Here is a 23,715-nt window from a genome sequence, read left to right on the forward strand (position 1 = left end):
GACGGGTTATCCAGGCTGCATGCACCCTACCACTTAGTACACAGCTCTGCACTCACCCCTGCACTGTAAGTCCTTCCAAGTGCTGGTCCACAGTCCAGAGTAGCCATTGCAGAATGCATTAGAAGGGAGTTTGTGTGGAAAGGAACATCAACAATTGACCAATCAGAGTTTTCCTTATTAGATTTATGCTCATTGGTAAGAAGGGCAAACTCTTCAAGACGCAAGCAGACCCTCTTATGTGGCACTGTCACTGCACGGAACACCAAGTTTGTCTACAGCCGTGTACTACTTACATACCGTATATCTGTGTCTTTTATAACACCTTTTATATTGCTCCCCAGTGGCCCTATACAGTGCAGTATTTGTGTCATATAAATGAAAAAAAAAAGTAATATGTACCAAGCCTCCTTCTCACATTTGTCTCTACTAATAAAGCGGCCTCAGGCATTATACTTTGTGGGGTCACTGTGGAGCAACATACTGTGTGGGGTCAGTGTGGAGCAATATACTGAGTGAGGCCACTGTGGATCATTATACTGTGACGGGCTCTTGAGAGCATTATATTGTGTGGGACCACTGTTGAGTTTTATAAGAAGTCTAAATATTGTGGAGCAATTTATATAGTGTGGGGTATTACAATGTGTGGGGAGCATTGGGAAACCTTATATTACCATATGAGGGCCACATGACAGGAAACTAAGATAAGGTGTGGGCCCACAAATTTTACTGGTATGTTTCTGATAGTAGGATAGAATAAAAGAAACAATAAAATGAAGATTATAGTGGAATAAGCGGCAGAATACGGATAGGGACATTTGTATGAGGAAGGTCCCCCACAAAATTCTTGTCTAAAAGTGAGTCCCGTCTTCAGAAAGTTTGGGAAACTTTGTCAACAAGCACAGGTTCATATACTTGCAATATCCTGCTCTCTATACCAGTATCGGCTTGGCCCACAATAATTTTCTTTTGTTCTGTGACTGACGTTAATCGTATCTTGAAAATGGGTCAAGTTGAATCACAATTAACTTGTTCTATACGAGGTAGATTTGTCCTGACAAAGCTATTACAATCCACATAAGTTTAGTATCGGTTCAGTTTGAAGAATTATGTGTGGGTAGCAAATGTGATTCTTTTTTTATGCATGTGAATAGATGGAAAATCATGTTTTCAGCAAAAATGACAAAGTCTGCTATTACTAGGCAGAAGATTTTCATAAACAGACTAGCTGGGGGCAGATCATCAAACCTCTGTGTATAGTTGGCAGAGTAACAGATGCCAATCATGTTCTTTTGTTGGGTTATGTAGGCATGCAGCGCTAACCACAATGAAATGTATTGCATACTAATGACATAGACTTATATAGTCCATAAGGAACATAAATGATATGCCAGATAAAGAATCATATTAACCCCATTAGCTCTGCTAGAAGACTTACTGTGGAAGCAATGACTTTCTGACCAAAGCCAGAAATGTGATGTTTGACTGCAGGCCTTCATTCCTCCCCTCAGCTACAGCCTCATGGTTTACAAGGAGTGATGTGGTTTCTGCAAGTAGCCGCAAGCTGAACAGCCTCCACTCCACTAGAAGACACAATGTGCCAAGAATGTGACCATGTAGCAATGTAATTGAAACAAAATGTTGAATTCGCACAGAGGCCTACTTGATGTGGCCTTACTTACCATTCTGGCTGCACACCAGGGAGACTAAAGGTGGGAGGATAGCGTCCACAACCTAAAACAGAGAAAGAAAGGGTCTGGACTGAATTACCGTCATGGCAAAAATAGAAGTAAGTTTCTCCACAAACTAAGGGGTTTTGCAGACAAGGTCTGTAATTAAAATGATCATCTGGATATGTGGTGATGCTGTGATTTACTAGATGAGACTGAAGTCCTTCTGTAACCTCAGTTTCCAAGTCCACTGTTTGGTAACAATACTTTTAAGCACTGTGATAAAAGAATTACATATGGGTGATCTTCAAGAGGGTGTCCATGGCTCCTGGCATTGGTTATCAATCTGAGACTGGTGAGAGTCGGACTCTCTGCACTCTCGTTTCTCAGCTCATTGCAGGGGCTGTGACATCCCGACTGTCAGTCATGCAGCCTTTATGCACCTCAGTTCTATTCAAGTAAATAGAATATAAATAGAAGTGCATATTGCACCAAGAAAGCTCAGCAGCAAGTGCAGATTTCATTCTCATTAACCATTCTTAGCTCCTCAGATCCCAGCACCACAGCAGGGGAGGTGCAGGGGTCCGAGAAGGTAAGAGCGATAAGTAAGAATGAAATATGCACTAAGATAGCACGGTAAGATAGGGGATGGCAGCAGACCTAAAGTGCCTTTACATGGGGAATAAGGGACCATTATACTGTATGTGAGATTTCTGCTAAATGGTGGGATAAGGGGTTATTATATGGGGCAAAAGCAGGCCATTGTACTGTACAGGAGCATAAAGGGGCATTGTACTGTATGGGGTATAGAGGGCCATTATGTGGGGTCACTGTACTGTATGAAGTCATAAGGGCTATTATATGGAGCATAATGGAGCATTATTCTGTAGGGGAGCAATATATGGTAGTATAATAGGATGATTGTCAATATGGGAACATCAGGAGGACATTATACTATGTAGGTATGAGGGAACATTATAAATGTATGGAGACATATGTTGGCCACCCATTGTGCTGCAGAGGGGCCCACTGAGGCTCTGTCACCCAAGGGTCCACACAAAACTGAAGCTGGCCCTGGATCTGATACTGATGACTTATCTTAAAGATAAGTCATGAATATTAAAGTTTTGAAAAATCTTTTTAACATAATTTAAATTTCTCAAACAATTCCCAACAAATAAAAAGTACAGTTTCTGATAACGGCAGTGATACTAACTGTTTATAAACCTTCTTATTTCAGGACTATTTAACCTTTCCTTCCACAGCCATTTTTCTTTTTGTTTGGAACCTCAATAGAAGGCTCCAGGCTCATTGACATCAAACGGCTACTGCAATCTCACTGCAGCCTTCCTGGTGAATCAATGTAAGGGTCCATTCACATGGAGGAAAATGGTGAGGAATTTGGTGTGGAATTTCCACGCTGAAAAGAAGTGCCTCCCATTGATGTCAATGGGTTCTGCTAGCTTCCACTAGCGGAATTTTCTGCTAGTGGAAAAAAAAGCTAGCAGAACCCATTGAAATCAATGGGAGGTTGTTTTTTTTTCAGCGTGGAAAATTCCACACCAAATTCCTCACCATTTTCCTCCGTGTGAATGGACCCTAAGTGGGCAAGGGGTGGAATGGTAACACAAAGGGAGGAATTTCAGGAGGCGGTTATGACAAAACCAGTGCTTTATAAGTGCTGTCATCAGCTGTAATAGCACAGCGGGTATCAACAAGGGGTTAATTACAGTAAGGGTGCATTCACACTGAGTAAACGCTAGCTTATTCTGAACGTAAAACACGTTCAGAATAAGCGGCGTCTAAAGCAGCTCCATTCATTTCTATGGGAGCGGGGATACGAGCGCTCCCCATAGAAATGAATGGGCTGCTTCTTTCACTCCGTGCAGTCCCATTGAAGTGAATGGGGAGTGCCGGCGTATACGGCAAGCTCTGCTCATGCCGGAGCGTACACGCCGGCACTCCCCATTCACTTCAATGGGACTGCACGGAGTGAAAGAAGCAGCCCATTCATTTCTATGGGGAGCGCTCGTATCCCCGCTCCCATAGAAATGAATGGAGCTGCTTTAGACGCCGCTTATTCTGAACGTGTTTTACGTTCAGAATAAGCTAGCGTTTACTCAGTGTGCATGCACCCTAAGGCTCTATACACATCTAAGTTTGAGGATGCAGGCCTAATATCAGTCAATGGGGCTCCAATGGGTGCCATTAATGTCAATTCCAACATACCCAAGTCTTTGTTCACTAAGGAGGTGTATATCAGTGGCTTTCTCCATAAAAAACAAAACAAAACATATGCATGCTTATGTTATTTTGGCCTACTATAAAGACAAGCACAGTCTGCTATGTTTTTCTATTCAGTTAAAAAAAAAAAATCCTATACATACCACACTAGAGGTCTTAGGCCTGGTTCACACCTGTGTTTGGGCTTCCATTCGGAGAGTCCGCTTGGAGACCCCCAAATGGAAACCTATACGTATTAAAAATCAGTTACCTAAGGAAAGCCAAGGACTCCATAGACTATAATGGAGTCCGTGTGGTTTCCACACAAAACATTTGGAAAAAAAAAAGTGCTGCTTGCATGACTTTTCTCTCCACATGTTTTGTGCGGAAACCTCATGAACCCCATTATAGTCTATGGGGTCCGCGGGTTTCCTTAGGTCAATGATTTTTAATGCATATAGGTTTCCATTTGGTGGGTCCCCAAGCGAACTCCCCAAACAGAAACCCACATGAAGAGGTGAACTGGGCCTAAGATGATTGGGATGTGACTGGGAGCCTGTGGATAGACTGAGGTCTAGAGAAAATTTTTTACATAACAAGGTATAAATAAAACCTAAGCTTGGTAGTGATTCAAGGGTGTGAACCTAGAGGGCGCTGGAGTGCAACCCAAAAGCAGGGTTGAAAATTACCTTGATCACACCCATACTTGGGACCCAACTCCAGAGACAGTGCTGCTGGTGACCTGCCAGAAGCAGGTGGTTTGTAGACCGGTGGGAGACAGACAGGTGCTCTCTCCCATGAGGACTGGATTCCAAGTTTAAGCTCAGTGTTAGCCAGATTGCAAAGATGAAAACTACTTGCTCTCAGAAGTTAGTTAGGGTACAAGAAGTGAGGTATATATGAATAAAGCAACTTTTTGATTTCTTTTGGATTGCCATTTCCTGATACACTATTTATTTGGCACCCAGCACCACCAACACCTCAATTTGGTCCAGAAAACCACTATCTTTGATGCTAATCTACCCCAAATTATTACTATATATATATATATATATATATATATATATATATATATATATATATATATATCACAGTAGACATAAAGACATAGTACAAAAAGTATGAAAAGCGTGCTTATGTGTAATTAGAGAGAACACAGCAGTGCATGTGTAAAAACTTAATATAAGACCTACAGTAAATAAGACTAAGCAAATACGTTAACCTAAGTTTTAATTAAGCTCTCCGCTAGGCAATACTGAAGGTGCTATATATCAAATGGCAATGCTTGACAATGAAAACAGAAGTCAGTTTAAAGGGCAGCCAAAGACTTTTCAGGTGCCAACTAAGGACCTGCAAATGCTCTTACAATCAATCTCATTCCTATTAATGCCACGTTCATTATTCAATATAATTAAAGGTTAGCCACTTAAGTAAAACATTAAAGGTATTAGATTTAGAATGAGAACTAGAAGAGCATCGTCCACTATGGTGTTAACATATTCGCCTGAAATTCGTACCAGTTTGTTTGCTTTTGTGTGGCCAGCTAATAAATTGTGGCTAAATATTTAGTGACAATTATGCCATACCAAGGACCGTAACATTTTTTGCCATCATTGTATGTATTGTCTTTTCCAGGATAAGTTGTTGTGTTTAATGGGGCCATTTTGGGATATATATATCTATAGGTAATACTGCACAGGTTCCAGCGCCTAGAGGCAGCCAGGACAGCTGATCTGTGCAGGGTTTGGGTATAAATAACATAATAAATTTACTCTCTGGGCCAAAACGATTGTGATACCAAATGAATACACAATAGTTCTTTCTTTATATGGGGTTAATGCAGAAAACATGGCCACTGTCTACTTCTCAGAAAGTGACATCACACCCTTTGGTCACAAGGCCATGCTGCAGCTCAGACTCATTTATTTTAATAGGACAATGTGGCAAAGGGACATGAGGGCACTTTCTGAGAAGAATTTCTTTCCAACTCTGCACAACCCGTTTTAGGCTGGGGCCTAACTGCGGCGTTTTACAGTGCAAGCAAAGGGGATGGGATTCATGCGAATCCCATCCTCACTTTGCAGAAAAGATCGCAGCGTGGACTTACTGGGACTTGTAAAGCAGTTGCGGCTTTGCAAATCGCAGCATGTCAATTACATCTACGGAAATGCCGGCGGCTTTCCCATAGATATAATGTTAAGAGAAAGTCCGCAGAGGAGAACTTTCTCTTTAAAAACGCTGCGGAAAGAACCGCAATGCGTTCATGCAGCGGTTCTTTCTGCAGCGCTTTAGCGCTGCGATTACGGCCCGTGGGGCCTTAGCCTTAAAGCATTTGCTACTTTTTATCTTCTATAAAATTTTGTTTTAGCATCGCCACCTACCAAGAGCCATAGCTTTTGTTTCTCAGACTTGTGTAAAGGTCGCAATTGATGGCAGCATATAAAGAGTTAATGCCACAGTCTCAGTCCCCACTCACTACCCACTGAGAGTACAGACACAGCAAGGAGAGAGGAGAAATATACTGCTAAGGCCAGTGGTTGGCTGAAGTATCAGTGCAGCTATGCAAACAGATCCCAGCTCTAAGGACCAGAGGGCAGCACTGGTAGCTTGCAAAGATTGATTTTTTTCTGTTTGTTTGTTTTTAACTTTTAGGGTAAAGCCCCACGTTGCAGAAACACAGCATTTTTTGTTGCAGATTTTGTTGCATTTTTTTTTAACATTAAGAATTTTATTGAAAATGTTTCCAGTTAGTTGCGAAACAAAAGAATAAATCAAACAAAAAATCAATAGTGGGTAAACAAAATGAGGGAAGATATGGGGTGGGGTGGGGGGGGAAACAAGGAACAGCATAAAGGAACAGGAAGGAAACGTGGGAAGAGGAGGGGAACAAAAGATCTGTCGCAGCAGAGCCGCATAATCAAGTCAAAGCAGTAAACACAGTTCAGATACCATGATAAACAAATCTAATGTCATGTAGAAAGGGAAGAGTAAGTAAAAGCGAAAAAAAAAGGGGGAAGGAGAGAAGACAGGGGGACTAAGCAGGAAAGGCAGACCAAAAATCAGCGTAGAGGTAGAAATGGTTCCAAAAGAGCCATGCGCGCTGGTGGACGCTGTTGTCACATTTCAGCTCTGCGAGCAGAGTTTCCATACTGTATATGCTTAGGATCTCTTGAAGCCAGGACAATATTGAGGGGGGAGTGGTGGATTTCCACAGCCTAGGAATAACGGTTCTCGCCGCTATCAGTAGGAAACCTAAACGTCTGAGTAAAGCAGCGGGATCATCTTCCAATGCAATTGTTGTGGGGGGGTTTTGAGCCAAAGCCAGGAGTGTATTGAGGAGAAAGGAGAAGTATTAAAACTTCCTGTATAGTTCCCATTACATTTATAGCCATGCTTGGTTTTGGCTCGAAAAACCGCAACAAAATCTGCAACAAAAAAAGCTGTGTTTCTACAATGTGGGGCCTCAGCCTTAAAGGGGTTGGACAATTTCAGACAAATATTGACAAACAAATGTACAATAAAAAGATATACAGTTTTCCAATATACTTTCTGTATCAATTCCTCACGGGTTTCTAGATCTCTGCTTGCTGTCATTCATTCTGTTACTTCTAGAGGATAAAACTCTGACCATGGTCATGTGATGTACAGTCCATGGTCATGTGATGAGCACACAGGTGCCGCTCGTTATAGTTACAGCACAATAATCAGACATCTGCCTGGTAATCAACTGTGCACCTGTGCACTCATCACATGACCATGGACCGTAAATCACATGACCATGGTCAGAGTTTTTTCACAGTATCTAACAGCCAGACTACAAAGAGCATCTCTCACTTTCAAAGTCGTGGTACTTAGTAACTAAATAATATATTTCTGGACCGCATAAAAAAATCATTATTTTTACACTTTTTAATTAGTTATAAATAGTTATTTATTTATGTGCAGGTGAACAATTTTTCAGTCACGACACATCATGTTATGCAGAAGAGAGATTAAAACATTCGTCAGGACAAAATTTTGTAACCATTCAGATTAAAACAAAAATAGTGATCAAAGATAAAAATGTAGTTCACAAACATTACCAGAAAAGCAACTGAAAAGAAGAAACATAAAATAAGAGAATATATAAAAAAATTTGATAATTATAACTGGTAAATCTTTCCATAACCTTGGTGGAATAATACTCCAATTATTAAAGTCCAGTTAGGCCTGGTTCACATCTGCGCTCGGTATTCCGTTTGGGGAGTCTGCTTGGGGATCCCCTGAATGGAGTATGGATCGCATTGACAAGCGGTGAGCTTATGAAAGCACACAGACCCCATAGACTATAATGGGGTCCGTGCGTTTTCTGCGCGCTGTCTGCACGAGTCATGTGGAGAGAAAAGTACTTTCATAAGCTCACCACTTGCCAATGTGTTCGGTATTCCATTTGGGGGGGTCCTCAAGTGGACTCCCTGAACGGAATACCGAAGGCAGATGTAAACCAGGCCTTAAAAAACTGGGCTATTCTACAAAATAGACCGAATGTATTTACAGTAAAAAAAAAACAAAAGTATAAGTAATCAAAGAGGTTTTCAGAGAACCAACATTGTGGAAACGCTTTTTTTTTTTGTTGCAGATTTTGCTGCAGATTTTTGAGCCAAAGCTAGGAGTGGATTGAACAGTAGGTAGAAGTATAAGAAAGTTCTATATAAGTCCCATTCCATTTGCAGCCATTGTTAGCTTTGGCTCCAAAACTGCAGCAAAATCTAAAACAAAAATATCTGCAAGTGGGGCCTCAGCCTAAGGCCTCATTCACATCTGCGTTGGTATTCCATCTGGGGGAGTCCGCATGAGGACCCCCCCCCCCCGAACTGAATACTGAATGCAACTGCAAGTGGTGTGCCAGTGAAAGCACACGGACCCCATAGACCCCAGGGATCATGCGGACAGGAAAGTAGTACACAATCTACTTTCCTGTCCGCATGATTCGTGCAGGCAGTGCGCAGCAAGCACATGGACCCCATTAAAGTCTATGGGGTCGGTGTGCTTTTACTGCACAGCGCTTGCAATTGTGTTTGGTATTCCATTCGGGGGATCCCCATGCGGACTACCCCGGATGGAATACCATCGCAAATGTGAACGAGGGGTTAAGGTGGCTATAAATAATATGGTTGGCCATAAATTTAGATGGATGATATAAATTATCACATTTGTTGTCACTTGCATCAGTTTTACTATTTAGAAATCCAGATGTGTGAACTGTAGGCACTAGATCAGGTTGTCACTGTGGAGACTTAAAATGGTATTCCCACAAACATAACCATTATTAGACTTGTGGACAATTTAAATATTCTTGAAAATATAAGCAATTAAAAAGTTTGCTGATTATGAAAGATTTTCTGTAACCATCTTAGTAGAGATTAGTCTGGTTTTTTTATTTCCTGCCAATGGAAACACCAAGAATGCAGGATGATTTTATGGTTTGGTATTTATCAGAAATCAAATTAATTAATTAATTTAATTATTTTTGTTGCAGATTTTGTTGCAGTTTTTTGAGCCAAAGCCAGGAGTGGATTGAGTAGAAGGGCGACGTATAAGAACTTCCTATATAGTTCACAATTAGAGATGAGCGAACAGTGTTCTATCGAACACATGTTCGATCGGATATCAGGGTGTTCGCCATGTTCGAATCGAATCGAACACCACGTGGTAAAGTGCGCCAAAATTCGATTCCCCTCCCACCTTCCCTGGCGCCTTTTTTGCACCAATAACAGCGCAGGGGAGGTGGGACAGGAACTACGACACCGGGGGCATTGAAAAAAATTGGAAAAAGTCATTGGCTGCCGAAATCAGGTGACCTCCATTTTAGACGAATAGTGGATTTCAAATCCGGGTCATATGAGAATGTGAACTTTGTGACTATGAGACAGGGATAGCTGTACAGGCAGGGATAGCTAGGGATAACCTTTATTTAGGGGGGAATGTTATTAAAAATAACTTTTTGGGGCTCTATCGGGTGTGTAATTGTGATTTTTGTGAGATAAACTTTTTCCCATAGGGATGCATTGGCCAGCGCTGATTGGCCGAATTCCGTACTCTGGCCAATCAGTGCTGGCCAATGCATTCTATTAGCTTGATGAAGCAGAGTGTGCACAAGGGTTCAAGCGCACCCTCGGCTCTGATGTAGCAGAGCCGAGGCTGCACAAGGGTTCAAGCGCACCCTCGGCTCTGATGTAGGAGAGCCGAGGGTGCACTTGAACCCTTGTGCACCCTCAGCTCTGCTACATCAGAGCCGAGGGTGCGCTTGAACCCTTGTGCACACTCTGCTTCATCAAGCTAATAGAATGCATTGGCCAGCGCTGATTGGCCAATGTATTCTATTAGCCTGATGAAGTAGAGCTGAATGTGTGTGCTAAGCACACACATTCAGCTCTACTTCATCGGGCTAATAGAATGCATTGGCCAGCGCTGATTGGCCAGAGTACGGAACTCGACCAATCAGCGCTGGCTCTGCTGGAGGAGGCGGAGTCTAAGATCGCTCCACACCAGTCTCCATTCAGGTCCGACCTTAGACTCCGCCTCCTCCGGCAGAGCCAGCGCTGATTGGCCGAAGGCTGGCCAATGCATTCCTATGCGAATGCAGACTTAGCAGTGCTGAGTCAGTTTTGCTCAACTACACATCTGATGCACACTCGGCACTGCTACATCAGATGTAGCAATCTGATGTAGCAGAGCCGAGGGTGCACTAGAACCCCTGTGCAAACTCAGTTCACGCTAATAGAATGCATTGGCCAGCGCTGATTGGCCAATGCATTCTATTAGCCCGATGAAGTAGAGCTGAATGTGTGTGCTAAGCACACACATTCAGCACTGCTTCATCACGCCAATACAATGCATTAGCCAGTGCTGATTGGCCAGAGTACGGAATTCGGCCAATCAGCGCTGGCTCTGCTGGAGGAGGCGGAGTCTAATGTCGGACCTGAATGGAGACTGGTGTGGAGCGATCTTAGACTTCGCCTCCTCCAGCAGAGCCAGCGCTGATTGGTCGAGTTCCGTACTCTGGCCAATCAGCGCTGGCCAATGCATTCTATTAGCCCGATGAAGTAGAGCTGAATGTGTGTGCTTAGCACACACATTCAGCTCTACTTCATCAGGCTAATAGAATACATTGGCCAATCAGCGCTGGCCAATGCATTCTATTAGCTTGATGAAGCAGAGTGTGCACAAGGGTTCAAGCGCACCCTCGGCTCTGATGTAGCAGAGCTGAGGGTGCACAAGGGTTCAAGTGCACCCTCGGCTCTCCTACATCAGAGCCGAGGGTGCGCTTGAACCCTTGTGCAGCCTCAGCTCTGCTACATCAGAGCCGAGGGTGCGCTTGAACCCTTGTGCACACTCTGCTTCATCAAGCTAATAGAATGCATTGGCCAGCGCTGATTGGCCAGAGTACGGAATTCGGCCAATCAGCGCTGGCTCTGCTGGAGGAGGCGGAGTCTAAGATCGCTCCACACCAGTCTCCATTCAGGTCCGACCTTAGACTCCGCCTCCTCCAGCAGAGCCAGCGCTGATTGGCCGAATTCCGTACTCTGGCCAATCAGCACTGGCTAATGCATTGTATTGGCGTGATGAAGCAGTGCTGAATGTGTGTGCTTAGCACACACATTCAGCTCTACTTCATCGGGCTAATAGAATGCATTGGCCAATCAGCGCTGGCCAATGCATTCTATTAGCGTGAACTGAGTTTGCACAGGGGTTCTAGTGCACCCTCGGCTCTGCTACATCAGATTGCTACATCTGATGTAGCAGTGCCGAGTGTGCATCAGATGTGTAGTTGAGCAAAACTGACTCAGCACTGCTAAGTCTGCATTCGCATAGGAATGCATTGGCCAGCCTTCGGCCAATCAGCGCTGGCTCTGCCGGAGGAGGCGGAGTCTAAGGTCGGACCTGAATGGAGACTGGTGTGGAGCGATCTTAGACTCCGCCTCCTCCAGCAGAGCCAGCGCTGATTGGACGAATTCCGTACTCTGGCCAATCAGCACTGGCTAATGCATTGTATTGGCGTGATGAAGCAGTGCTGAATGTGTGTGCTTAGCACACACATTCAGCTCTACTTCATCGGGCTAATAGAATGCATTGGCCAATCAGCGCTGGCCAATGCATTCTATTAGCGTGAACTGAGTTTGCACAGGGGTTCTAGTGCACCCTCGGCTCTGCTACATCAGATTGCTACATCTGATGTAGCAGTGCCGAGTGTGCATCAGATGTGTAGTTGAGCAAAACTGACTCAGCACTGCTAAGTCTGCATTCGCATAGGAATGCATTGGCCAGCCTTCGGCCAATCAGCGCTGGCTCTGCCGGAGGAGGCGGAGTCTAAGGTCGGACCTGAATGGAGACTGGTGTGGAGCGATCTTAGACTCCGCCTCCTCCAGCAGAGCCAGCGCTGATTGGCCGAATTCCGTACTCTGGCCAATCAGCACTGGCTAATGCATTGTATTGGCGTGATGAAGCAGTGCTGAATGTGTGTGCTTAGCACACACATTCAGCTCTACTTCATCGGGCTAATAGAATGCATTGGCCAGCGCTGATTGGCCAGAGTACGGAATTCGGCCAATCAGCGCTGGCTCTGCTGGAGGAGGCGGAGTCTAAGATCGCTCCACACCAGTCTCCATTCAGGTCCGACCTTAGACTCCGCCTCCTCCAGCAGAGCCAGCGCTGATTGGTCGAGTTCCGTACTCTGGCCAATCAGCACTGGCCAATGCATTTCTATGGGGAAAAGTTAGCTTGCGAAAATCGCAAACTGACAGGGATTTCCATGAAATAAAGTGACTTTTATGCCCCCAGACATGCTTCCCCTGCTGTCCCAGTGTCATTCCAGGGTGTTGGTATCATTTCCTGGGGTGTCATAGTGGACTTGGTGACCCTCCAGACACGAATTTGGGTTTCCCCCTTAACGAGTTTATGTTCCCCATAGACTATAATGGGGTTTGAAACCCATTCGAACACTCGAACAGTGAGCGGCTGTTCGAATCGAATTTCGAACCTCGAACATTTTAGTGTTCGCTCATCTCTATTCACAATCCTTTTATAGCCATTCTTGGCTACGGCTAAAAAAAAAGCAACAAAATCTGAAGAAAAAAAAAAGTTACATCTCTGCAAAGTGGGGCTTTAGCCTTAATTTTTTGCAATAACAGCAGCAAATTTCTATCATAATCGTAAAATAAATAGCAAAAACGCAGTGTTTTTGCCGCAGTGTTTTACAGTACCTGCGAAGCGGATGTGATTCTGGCTAATCCCATCCACACATTGCAGAAAAAATCGCAGCACGTCATTTATACCTGTGGAAACACTGGCATTTTGCGTATGGGTATAATAGGGGCAGAAAGTGTGCAGAGGAAAACTGCAAAATCGCAACGAAAAACAATATGGAAAAAAATGATGTGTTCCTACGTATTTTTTTGCAGCATTTTTTTTTTTTGTTGTGTTTCGCTAAATGGGACCTTAGCCTCAAAAGGGATTTAAAAGGGCACTCACAATTTTAAAAATGTCATATTAATGGCATATAAGAACTTATACCCACAATAAAAGGTAATATATTTTATAGTTGTAATTATATTAGGGGTTACCTGATGTACAAATGGACGCCTTCTGAACAAATGTGAATATATTGTTGATATATTGGTTGGCATATTAAAACAATGTAGTAGTAAAACTGATCACATAGCCTTCCCGCTGCTTTCTCAAATCATAATGGCCCATAACATCAGCTGAAGCATTACTCACTTGGCATATAAATATTCATATTAACACTTAAATAAAACATGACTTTTACTTGCAAAACGTCCTCTGGATCGTATCCTACTATCAATATTGTTTTTACAGCTTAGCATAACAGCAACAATGACAAATAATAATAACAATAATACGCTTTTCTAAAAGGATTTCTTCTACTTTCCTTCTAATTATTACCCTAGCAATGTTTACAGTCTCCATACAATATTCCCCTTCCGCTAACCGCTCCAGATTTCATGAGTCATCTGTAATATCTAGCAGCAAACTCAAGTGTTTCATTGCTGACTAGGGCATAAAACAACAGTAATGTTGATTACACAGTATTAAATTCTGCTTAGCCATGAAAATCATTGTAAGGTTATCACATCCACACCTGTTACAGTGAGAGCTGGGATAAGATATTTTGGTACCCCCATCCCCCATAGAATGATTTCATGATTGTCCCTCAAGTAAATTGTCAGAAGCTCACCCGACTGTCTCCGCATAGTCTCCTCTGCTGTGATATCCTAGTATGTTACTGTAGGCAAAGATGTGACCCATAAACCATGTCAGCATGATGTTGGCGAGGAATTTAAATGTGTTTCCAGCCCCAAATTAGGAACAGTCATCAGTATGTGATCTGTAGGAATCCAAAACCTGGACACTGATCAGCTGTTCTAGGAGCCTCCAGTTGCAATTAGATGGGCACCGCTAATAATCAAGTAAAAGGGCTGTACTGTAGTACCTCAGAATCAAGGCTATGCAGTGGATGGGGTTGCTGTGCCACTTCTATGACTTGACTATAAAAGGTGTTGCCCTTATCTCTCTATATTATAAAAATGAATTCTTGTCTGTCTGTCTGTTCTCTAAGCGCGACCAAACGACTGGACTGATCTTCACCAAGTTTGGCACACAGAGACTTCAGGTGTCCGTGAAGGTTTAAGACGAGGCCCCAACTCACTCGGATGTACCGTTCCAGAGATTCAGCTTTCCTAACACCCTAACACCCCCATTAGCTAATACAAACCTGCAAGTCTTTCACTCATATTCCAACTGCAATACACACGGTCACTCCACATGTACAATCCAACACTGTTATCCAAACTGAGATACACGCATCAGAGGATTAGATACACCAGAACACCCAGTATCACAAGCCAGAGGATTAGATATGCGCGTCTGCACTCAGTTCCACACGCCAGAGGAATAAAAATGCATGTCTGCACACATTTCCACAAACCGAAGAATTAGATACGCGCATCTGCACACAGTTCCACATGCCAGATGATTAGATCCGCGTGTCTGCACACAGTTCTACATGCCAGAAGATTAGATATGAGCGTCTGCTCAAAATACCACACGCTAAAGGATTAGATGCACAGGTCAGCACACAGTATCACTCGTCAGAGGATTATATATGCACGTCTGCACACAGTTCCACAACCGAAAGGATTAGATACGCACGTCTGCACAAAGTTTCACATGGCTAAAGATTAGATATGCGCGTTTGCACACAGTTTCACATGCCAGAGGATTAGATATGTGCATCGGCACAAACTACCACATGCTGAAAGATTAGATACATGCATCTGCACACAGTTCCACATGCCATAAGATTAGATATGCGCATCTGCACAAAGTACCACACGCTGGAGGATTAGATACACAGGTCAGCACACAGTATCACATGCCAGAGGATTAGATACACGCATCTGCACACAGTTCCACATGCCAAAGGATTGGATATGCATGTCTGCACAAGGTACCACACACAAGAGGATTAGATACGCGCATCTTCACATAGTACCACACGCCAGAGGATCAGATACATACGTCTGCACACAGTACCACAAGCCGGAGGATTAGATTTGCACGTCTGCACAAAGTACCACACGCTGGAGGATTAGATACACTGGTCAGCACACAATATCACACGCCAGAGGATTAGATACGTGCGTCTTCACATAGTATCACACGCCGTAGGATCAGATACGTACGTCTGCACACAGTACCACAAGCCGAAGGATTAGATATGCACATCTTAACACAATACCACACTCCAAAGGATTAGATACGCGCCTCTGCACACAGTTCCACATGCCGCAGGATTAGATACGCGCCACTGCACACAATACCACACGCCGGAGGACTGGATACACGCAAATGCACACAGTTCGACACGCCGCAGGATTAGATACGCGCATCTACACACAGTTCCATATGCCACAGTATTAGATATGCGCATCTGCACAAAGTACCACATGCTGGAGGATTAGATACACAGGTCAGCACACAGTATGAAACGCCACAGGATTAGATACGTGCGTCTGCATACAGTTCCACATGCCAAAACATTAGATACACACATCTGCACACAGTTCCACATGCCAGAGAATTAGATACACACGTCTCTACACAGTTCCACATACCAAAGGATTAGATACGCGCATCTGCACATATTTATACACCCTGCACCATATCACTTCTCTTGTACTTTGCTAGTTGTTACTGATACTTGGTATGAGGTCTGTGCTTTGGTCTGGTCTGTTTTGATTTGGGGTCTAGGCTAGGGTTATGTTCACACACTGTGTCCAACAATTGTTTATGAAGGTTAAAAGATGATTTATTTACAAAACAGGAGGTAAACCATGTTAATACCCACATAGTCCAGGATACACAATAAGGGCAGATACTGGGATGCCTAGGACCCAACTGTAAAATTATTTTTGGGAGCCGACTATACAGTTAAATGGAAATATTACTTGCCTTCAGAATCCTAAAAGTGCACTGCATTCATTTGTCTGTATTGTCCAGCTACCTAGCCCTTACATTCGACTATTTATAACTTGTCGCATTCCCAGTAGCATGCTTACTTGCTCTTGCCTTAGACTAGGAACCCCTTAGCTCTAATAGAGAGATGACTGGTGATAGGGCCTGTAGTGACAGCAAGGAGACAGGGTACAGGAGGGAGGATAGTGATTGACCTGTCTCTGTGCCTACATGTCATCTCAGTCACCCAATGCATCTATATAATGTAAACTGGTAAATTTGTTGAAGGTAGTTTGAGGATTCTTTGTTGTTTAGTCTAACATTCAAAATATTTCATTATATAATCCCTAATTTCATATAGTTTAGCATGGTCTTTCATATCTGGATGCAACATAGTGACTTGAAGGAAATTCTGCTCCTGTGCCCAGACCAAGCTAATTTAAACTTCTATTTTTAGGCATGGATTTTATACTTATTCTCTAAGCATGTTCATTTTCCCACTGACTCCTGGAATGTCTCAGTTTTTCCTCTTTATATTTTTTGAGTTTCGTATGTGATGCATAGTGTAAACTGGGTGTAATTCCCGGTATCTACTCTTATTTTGTGCATGGATGGTACATAGTACCAATTCTATAGAACTGTGTGCAGGGTTTACTCAGGCCCACAGGGGAGTAGGTAAATCCCCTAGGTGCCTCTGACTTAAGGGGGCTAATGAGGCCATAGACGTCAATCCCTGCAAGAGTTGCACATTTCCACCGACTATTTTCAACCTAGTCATCCTACTATAATATTATAAATGTGAAAGTTTGGATGTTTTGATGTTTGTGTGTTTGTTTCTCAATCCCGCAAAAAACGCTAAACAGATTTGAATGAAATTTGGCACATAGATAGATTGTAACCTCGATTGACACATAGGCTACTTTTTATCCTGGTAAATGACATGGTTTCACGACTGTTATGAATTTACATTCACATACTATATTACACTGCTGTTGCTGCAGCTTATCTCAGAGAACTAAAAGACCTGGCTTTATCAGAAACTATGTAAACACTCGGCTAATCCTCAGTGGATTCTGTTCATGCATTTGCATATTATCTGATCTACTCCAGGCAACATGCTGACACACTGACATGGGAAAACAGCTTTAATCCAAATTGGCAGTTTGCTACTTTTAAACATGCCGGGGAATAGAAAATCTAATTTGTTGCAAAATTCTAAAACAACAACAGCTATGAAGGTAGCCAGAAGTCAACAGAGTTCTCCTCAAGCGGAGCTGACAGGGATCATCGGTGCCAAAAATACGCTCATTATATGGCTTACCAGCGAGCTGCTGAGATGCCGGAACAAACACGTGCACAGCGCAAGGAACAAGTTCCGTGGCAGTCCAGCTTGACAGCTGCCGAAACGCCTAAGCAGGCGTATCATCAACGCCAACAACACGCTCATTAAAAGGCGTCCCAGCGAGCTGCTGAGATGCCGGAACAATCACAGGCACTGCGTGAGGAACAAATTCAGCAGCAGGACAGCTTAAGAGCTGCCGAAACAACGGAGCAGGCAAACCATCGATGGCACCAATTTTCTGAATATAGGTGGATCATCGACTCCAAAAACACGCACATGAAGTCGCGGGCAGAGACACACTCACAAACGACATACAAAATACACAAGTGCAAAACTGGGCAATTCTTATCGGTCCACTACACAAACAAAATATGAAATATACCCGTGCAAAGCCGGGTCCTCCTCCTAGTACTCAATATTTGGATTTCATTGCCACATTGAAGAAGATGCATATGTTCTTCTTTCACCAAATAAGATGCAGAAATTTGATCCCAGTGACTTATTTGCAATGTTGGAGAGAATGTGATAAAACTGCAGACATTCTTATGTAAATGTGAAAAGGATTTGGGACTTTTGGGAAGAGATATTTAAGTTGATTTCAAATGTGACTTTGTGGGACATGATTCTCTCCCCTGGAACTACTCTCTTAAATTTTAAAATCTACTTTGCTCCAAAAGAAGCAAGGTCAGTGGTGGGAAGAATGCAACTTGGGGATCTAAAATGGCCCACTGGAAAACAGCTTAGATTTCATTAGTGAGAACTGAGGTATATACGTGAAGCCTGTTTGAGGGCACCATCTTCTGCAGATACACTGTTCTGCACTTCGGACTGGACAGCGGTAGATGACATTGGAGACACTAGGGTCAGGAGATTTTTATTTTTTTTTAAATGTTTCACTTTCACTTTTTCTATATATCATAGAAAAAAGGCTTTGAAACACCACTAGAGATTATCTTATTTTGGCAGCTCAGCTAAGCTTATTAAAAAAAAAAAAAAGAAGAAAAAAAAGGTTTTGCTTTTAGAAGATAATAAAAAGGAGAAAAACAATTTTTATTTTTATTTTTTTTAAAGTTTTATTGTATTAAAGGCGTTGTCCAGGAATTACACTACTTGGACTGGAGGCCGGGAAAGGTGAAACTTAAAAAATAAAAAGTCATGCTGTCCCCGGAGCTGCAACATTTCTAGTGTAGGAGTGTCCTTCCTAGTAATATATGTGGGATGTAATGTTCTGTGTTTCCAGGATGCTGCTGCCTTCACTAACTGTCATGTACACTCACCGGCCACTTTATTAGGTACACCATGCTAGTAACGGGTTGGACCCCCTTTTGCCTTCAGAACTGCCTCAATTCTTCATGGCATAGATTCAACAAGGTGCTGGAAGCATTCCTCAGAGATTTTGGTCCATATTGACATGATGGCATCACACAGTTGCCGCAGATTTGTCGGCTGCACATCCATGATGCGAATCTCCCGTTCCACCACATCCCAAAGATGCTCTATTGGATTGAGATCTGGTGACTGTGTAGGCCATTGGAGTACAGTGAACTCATTGTCATGTTCAAGAAACCAGTCTGAGATGATTCCAGCTTTATGACATGGCGCATTATCCTGCTGAAAGTAGCCATCAGATGTTGGGTAGATTGTGGTCATAAAGGGATGGACATGGTCAGCAACAATACTCAGGTAGGCTTTGGCGTTGCAACGATGCTCAATTGGTACCAAGGGGCCCAAAGAGTGCCAAGAAAATATTCCCCACACCATGACACCACCACCACCAGCCTGAAAAGTTGATACAAGGCAGGATGGATCCATGCTTTCATGTTGTTGACGCCAAATTCTGACCCTACCATCCGAATGTCGCAGCAGAAATCGAGACTCATCAGACCAGGCAACGTTTTTCCAATCTTCAATTGTCCAATTTCGATGAGCTTGTGCAAATTGTAGCCTCAGTTTCCTGTTCTTAGCTGAAAGGAGTGGCACCCGGTGTGGTCTTCTGCTGCTGTAGCCCATCTGCCTCAAAGTTCGACGTACTGTGCGTTCAGAGATGCTCTTCTGGCTACCTTGGTTGTAACGGGTGGCTATTTGAGTCACTGTTGCCTTTCTATCAGCTCGAACCAGTCTGGCCATTCTCCTCTGACCTCTGGCATCAACAACGCATTTCCGCCCACAGAACTGCCGCTCACTGGATGTTTTTTCTTTTTCGGACCATTCTCTGTAAACCCTAGAGATGGTTGTGCGTGAAAATCCCAGTAGATCAGCAGTTTCTGAAATACTCAGACCAGCCCTTCTGGCAGCAACAACCATGCCACGTTCAAAGGCACTCAAATCACCTTTCTTCCCCATACTGATGCTCGGTTTGAACTGCAGGAGATTGTCTTGACCATGTCTACATGCCTAAATGCACTAAGTTGCCGCCATGTGATTGGCTGATTAGAAATTAAGTGTTAACGAGCAGTTGGACAGGTGTACCTAATAAAGTGGCCAGTGAGTGTATATGCACAGCTTTACTAGCGCTGCTAGTGTTCTACATTCTGGCTTGATATTATTTTAGTCTTAGATGCTTCTCTTCCTCTCCAGACTCTGATCTGTGTACAATGCCCTACTCTCTCAAATCTACCACTGAGAAAGGGAAGAGTCAAGCAGAAAGAGTCAACACAGCCAGTAGCAGTGTGCTATTGTATTTATGTGAAAAAGAAGGGCAGCCAGCTATGTGAAGGAGTTGCACAGTGGCATAGTTTTGCATTAAATAACCAAATGAGCAATAAAGACATTTCAGTGAAATGAGGTCCATAGTCTTAACGTTAGTAACTATACTGTATGTGATGAGTCTACTTCATTACTCATGGACTTTTGTCTAGGCTATCTGTGTCCCCCACCCTGACTTTTCTATGGCTTCACCAATGTCTGCTACAACATACTCCCATGTTATGGACTAAAAGAAGAGTCTGACTATAAGGTGCACTCCATAAATATAAAACTGCATAGTGGCCATTCCACAGTACTGCAGTTCCCATTCTGCTACTGAATTACGTTGTCCCACTGTTTCTTACCCTAAAAGAATTACAGTAAATAAATTGACAGCTGAGGGTCACCAGTTCAGAGTATGTTTCTATATACTCAAACACTGTCCAGTCCTGCAAGTGTTAGGACTAGAGATGAGCGAGTATATTCGATCGAATACCTCCCCTCCATAGATATTGGTGTTAAAAAAAAAAGGCGCCAGGGGAGGTTGGAGGGGAAACTAATATTTCCCGCCTTTCCGTGTGGTATTCGACCAAGTACACCAATAAATATGCAAATGGAGGTATTCAATCAAATACTATTTGCTCATCTCTAGTCAGGACAAGTCCCTTTGACAAGGCAAATAGTAACACCTAGTTGATTATTCCTATATTTTACCATGGAATAACAGGGGTACGAAACTATGCAAAAAGAGAGAATTTTAATGAAGGTGCAAGATATTTAGAGTATCAGGCTCTCCAAGTTTAGCTATTGAGCCCTGTGACTTCAGTGTGGGACTCTGCAAGCTTGTCCAAAAACAGATATAAAGTAAGAAATGGCTTAATAGAATTTCATAATGCAGTCAATGTGTCCGCTCCTTTATAAAGTTATTGTAGTATTATAAATGGTACCTTACAGTACATGTACCAGGGTTATAAGTGCCAGCATTTTAGTTTGAGAAATCAATTTGTATTATGAATTCTTGTAGGAAAACCATACTTTGACTTTTAATTTCTCATAAGAATGCAAGCAGCTAAGTCAAATTCTCACAGGAAATACTAATAATCGCTCACCTCTCAATATATCCTGGCCTCTGGGGTCTGGCACAAATTAGGGCTTTAGGCCAGGAAGAAGACTTTCCTATTAACATTTCAGTATCAGTATTGATCAGCCACATTAAGAATTACCTCCAAACCTGCTCATAGGGCATAGTTATATATTCCATACTAGTCATCTCTATTCATAAATGCACAATTCCTTTTTAAAATTAAAAGTAAAATGTAATCCAGAAGACTGAATTCTTAAAGAGAAACTGTCATACCAAGGAAATTTGGTTTAAAGATAATCTATGATTCAACCTTTGCATCCTGACATAGAAGACTGAGTGTCTTAGGCTCCAGAGGTTTGGCCAGTAATCCTTTTCTCCCCCTAAACATTTGCAAAACGTTGTGAGATTAGATATTGTAAAGATTGCATTAGTTTCTTGATCATACTGCGCTGAAAATTCATTTTGCTCTGTGTGAATGGACCCTCAAGGTCGAAAACGCAGAGACAATAAAGGCTGAGTTTTAGGCTGTGGCCCCATGTCGCGGAAACACAGTTTTTTTTATTGCAGATTTTGTTGCGTTTTTTGAGCCAAAGCCAGGAATGGATTGAGCAGAAGGTAAAAGTATAAGAACTTCCTATATATTGCCAATTCCTTTTGTAGCCATTCTTGGCTTTGGCTCAAAAAAGCACAACAAAATCTGCAACACAAAAATCTGCATTTACGTAACGTGCGGCCATAGTCTTACAGAACCTGCAAAGCTGCAGAAAAAAAATCTGCACCGGAAAAAGCTACATTTTTGAAAATTGTGGCATGTCAATTATACCTCTGGAATTGCTGGTGGTTTCCGCACAGGTATAATAGGGCAGAAAGTCCACAGAGGAAAACTGCGGACTTTCTGAGAAAAACGCTGTGGAAAAAAAACCACCATTTTCTTCCAAAGTGTTTCTGCTGCGTTTCACTACATGGAGTCTTAGCCTAAAAGTCCTCCTAAATGTGGATGATGTGAACAGTGACTGCTATACACTACTTGAATAATGCTCTAGCTCCAACACTACTGTCCCCGCTGGCTTACATTTCTTGTTGCCTTAGTCAATTGCTTAGTCAATTGCTGGTGATCCTCAATAGCCAATGTTTGGAAAAACGGATCAAAAAGTGGAGACCAGAGAAGATGAGGCGAGTACATCTTTTATGATTTTAGACCACTATGATCCTGCTGGACAACCTCTGTAATATGTTATATGCTACCACAAGATATAAAGTCTCCAGAAGAAATCAAGCAGACAATGACCATTACAGAGGGAAGTAGTAAGAGGAATTATTCTCTTCTTAAAGGGGTATTCCCACGTCGCATACTCACCAGTCTTCGTTGCTGTGAAATCTTTTGTCTTCCGGCTTTGTTGCGTCATTGGTGTGCGGGGTCACATATGCAAAGCCAAGCGGCGAGATGCCGCTGGCCCTGCGTGCGCGCTCATAGACCAGTCTAGCCTTCACAATGCAAATACAGACCCGACATCCTCCTCTCTCTATTGCAGCGGGTGCCGGGTCTGTATTCGCATTGTGAAGGCTAGACTGGTCTCACCATCTATGAGCGTGCACGCAGGGCCAGCGGCATCTCGCCGCTTGGCTTTGCATATGTGAATACAGACCCGGCATCCGCTGTAATAGAGAGGTGGATGCCGGGGAGTGTAGACGCCGGCACAGATGCCAGCACAGATGCCAGCAACATCGCTATGCTTCTGCCCTGCATGAAGCCAGCAGCGGCAGAAGCGATGCTGTTATTCCGCCCCCCCTTCCCCCGGAATAGCAGCATCGCTCCTGCCGCTGCTGGCTTCATGCAGGGCAGGAGCATAGCGATGTTGCAGGCATCTGTGCTGGCGTCTAACCGTCCCCAGCATCCGCCTCTCTATTACAGCGGATGTCGGGGAGTGTATTGGCAGCCCCTTCCCCCCCAAAGGGTAAACTACCCCCCCCCCCCCTTTCAGGCTCGCTCCCGTGCAATTAGCCCCTCCTCCCTCCCCCCTGAGAGCAGGCTGATACATCACTTGACTTATGACCAGATAAGTCAAGGGATGTGTTACAAAAAATGAATAAAGTAAGATAGTGGACAAACAAAGCAGTTTTGCTGAAGCAATGTATTTAGGAAAAGTCTTACATCCACATTAACAAGCAGTATAGATAGGATCCTTGTGATGGGACAA

At 43.2% G+C, this 23,715-nt stretch overlaps 1 protein-coding gene across 1 annotated transcript in view; it reads right to left on the reverse strand.

The window, feature by feature from the left end:
- ULK4 (unc-51 like kinase 4) overlaps positions 1 to 23,715 on the reverse strand; it is a 511,681-nt gene that overhangs the window by 266,627 nt on the left and 221,339 nt on the right. Inside the window, exons 28-29 of the mRNA XM_075271240.1 lie at positions 1,680 to 1,731; positions 1,436 to 1,580 (exon numbers count right to left, since the gene is read on the reverse strand). Of these exons, the coding sequence (XP_075127341.1) occupies positions 1,436 to 1,580; positions 1,680 to 1,731 (197 nt within the window). The remainder of the gene's footprint in view (positions 1 to 1,435; positions 1,581 to 1,679; positions 1,732 to 23,715) is intronic.

This window comes from Leptodactylus fuscus, chromosome 4 (assembly GCF_031893055.1).
Source record: "Leptodactylus fuscus isolate aLepFus1 chromosome 4, aLepFus1.hap2, whole genome shotgun sequence".
Taxonomy (NCBI): Eukaryota; Metazoa; Chordata; class Amphibia; order Anura; family Leptodactylidae; genus Leptodactylus; species Leptodactylus fuscus.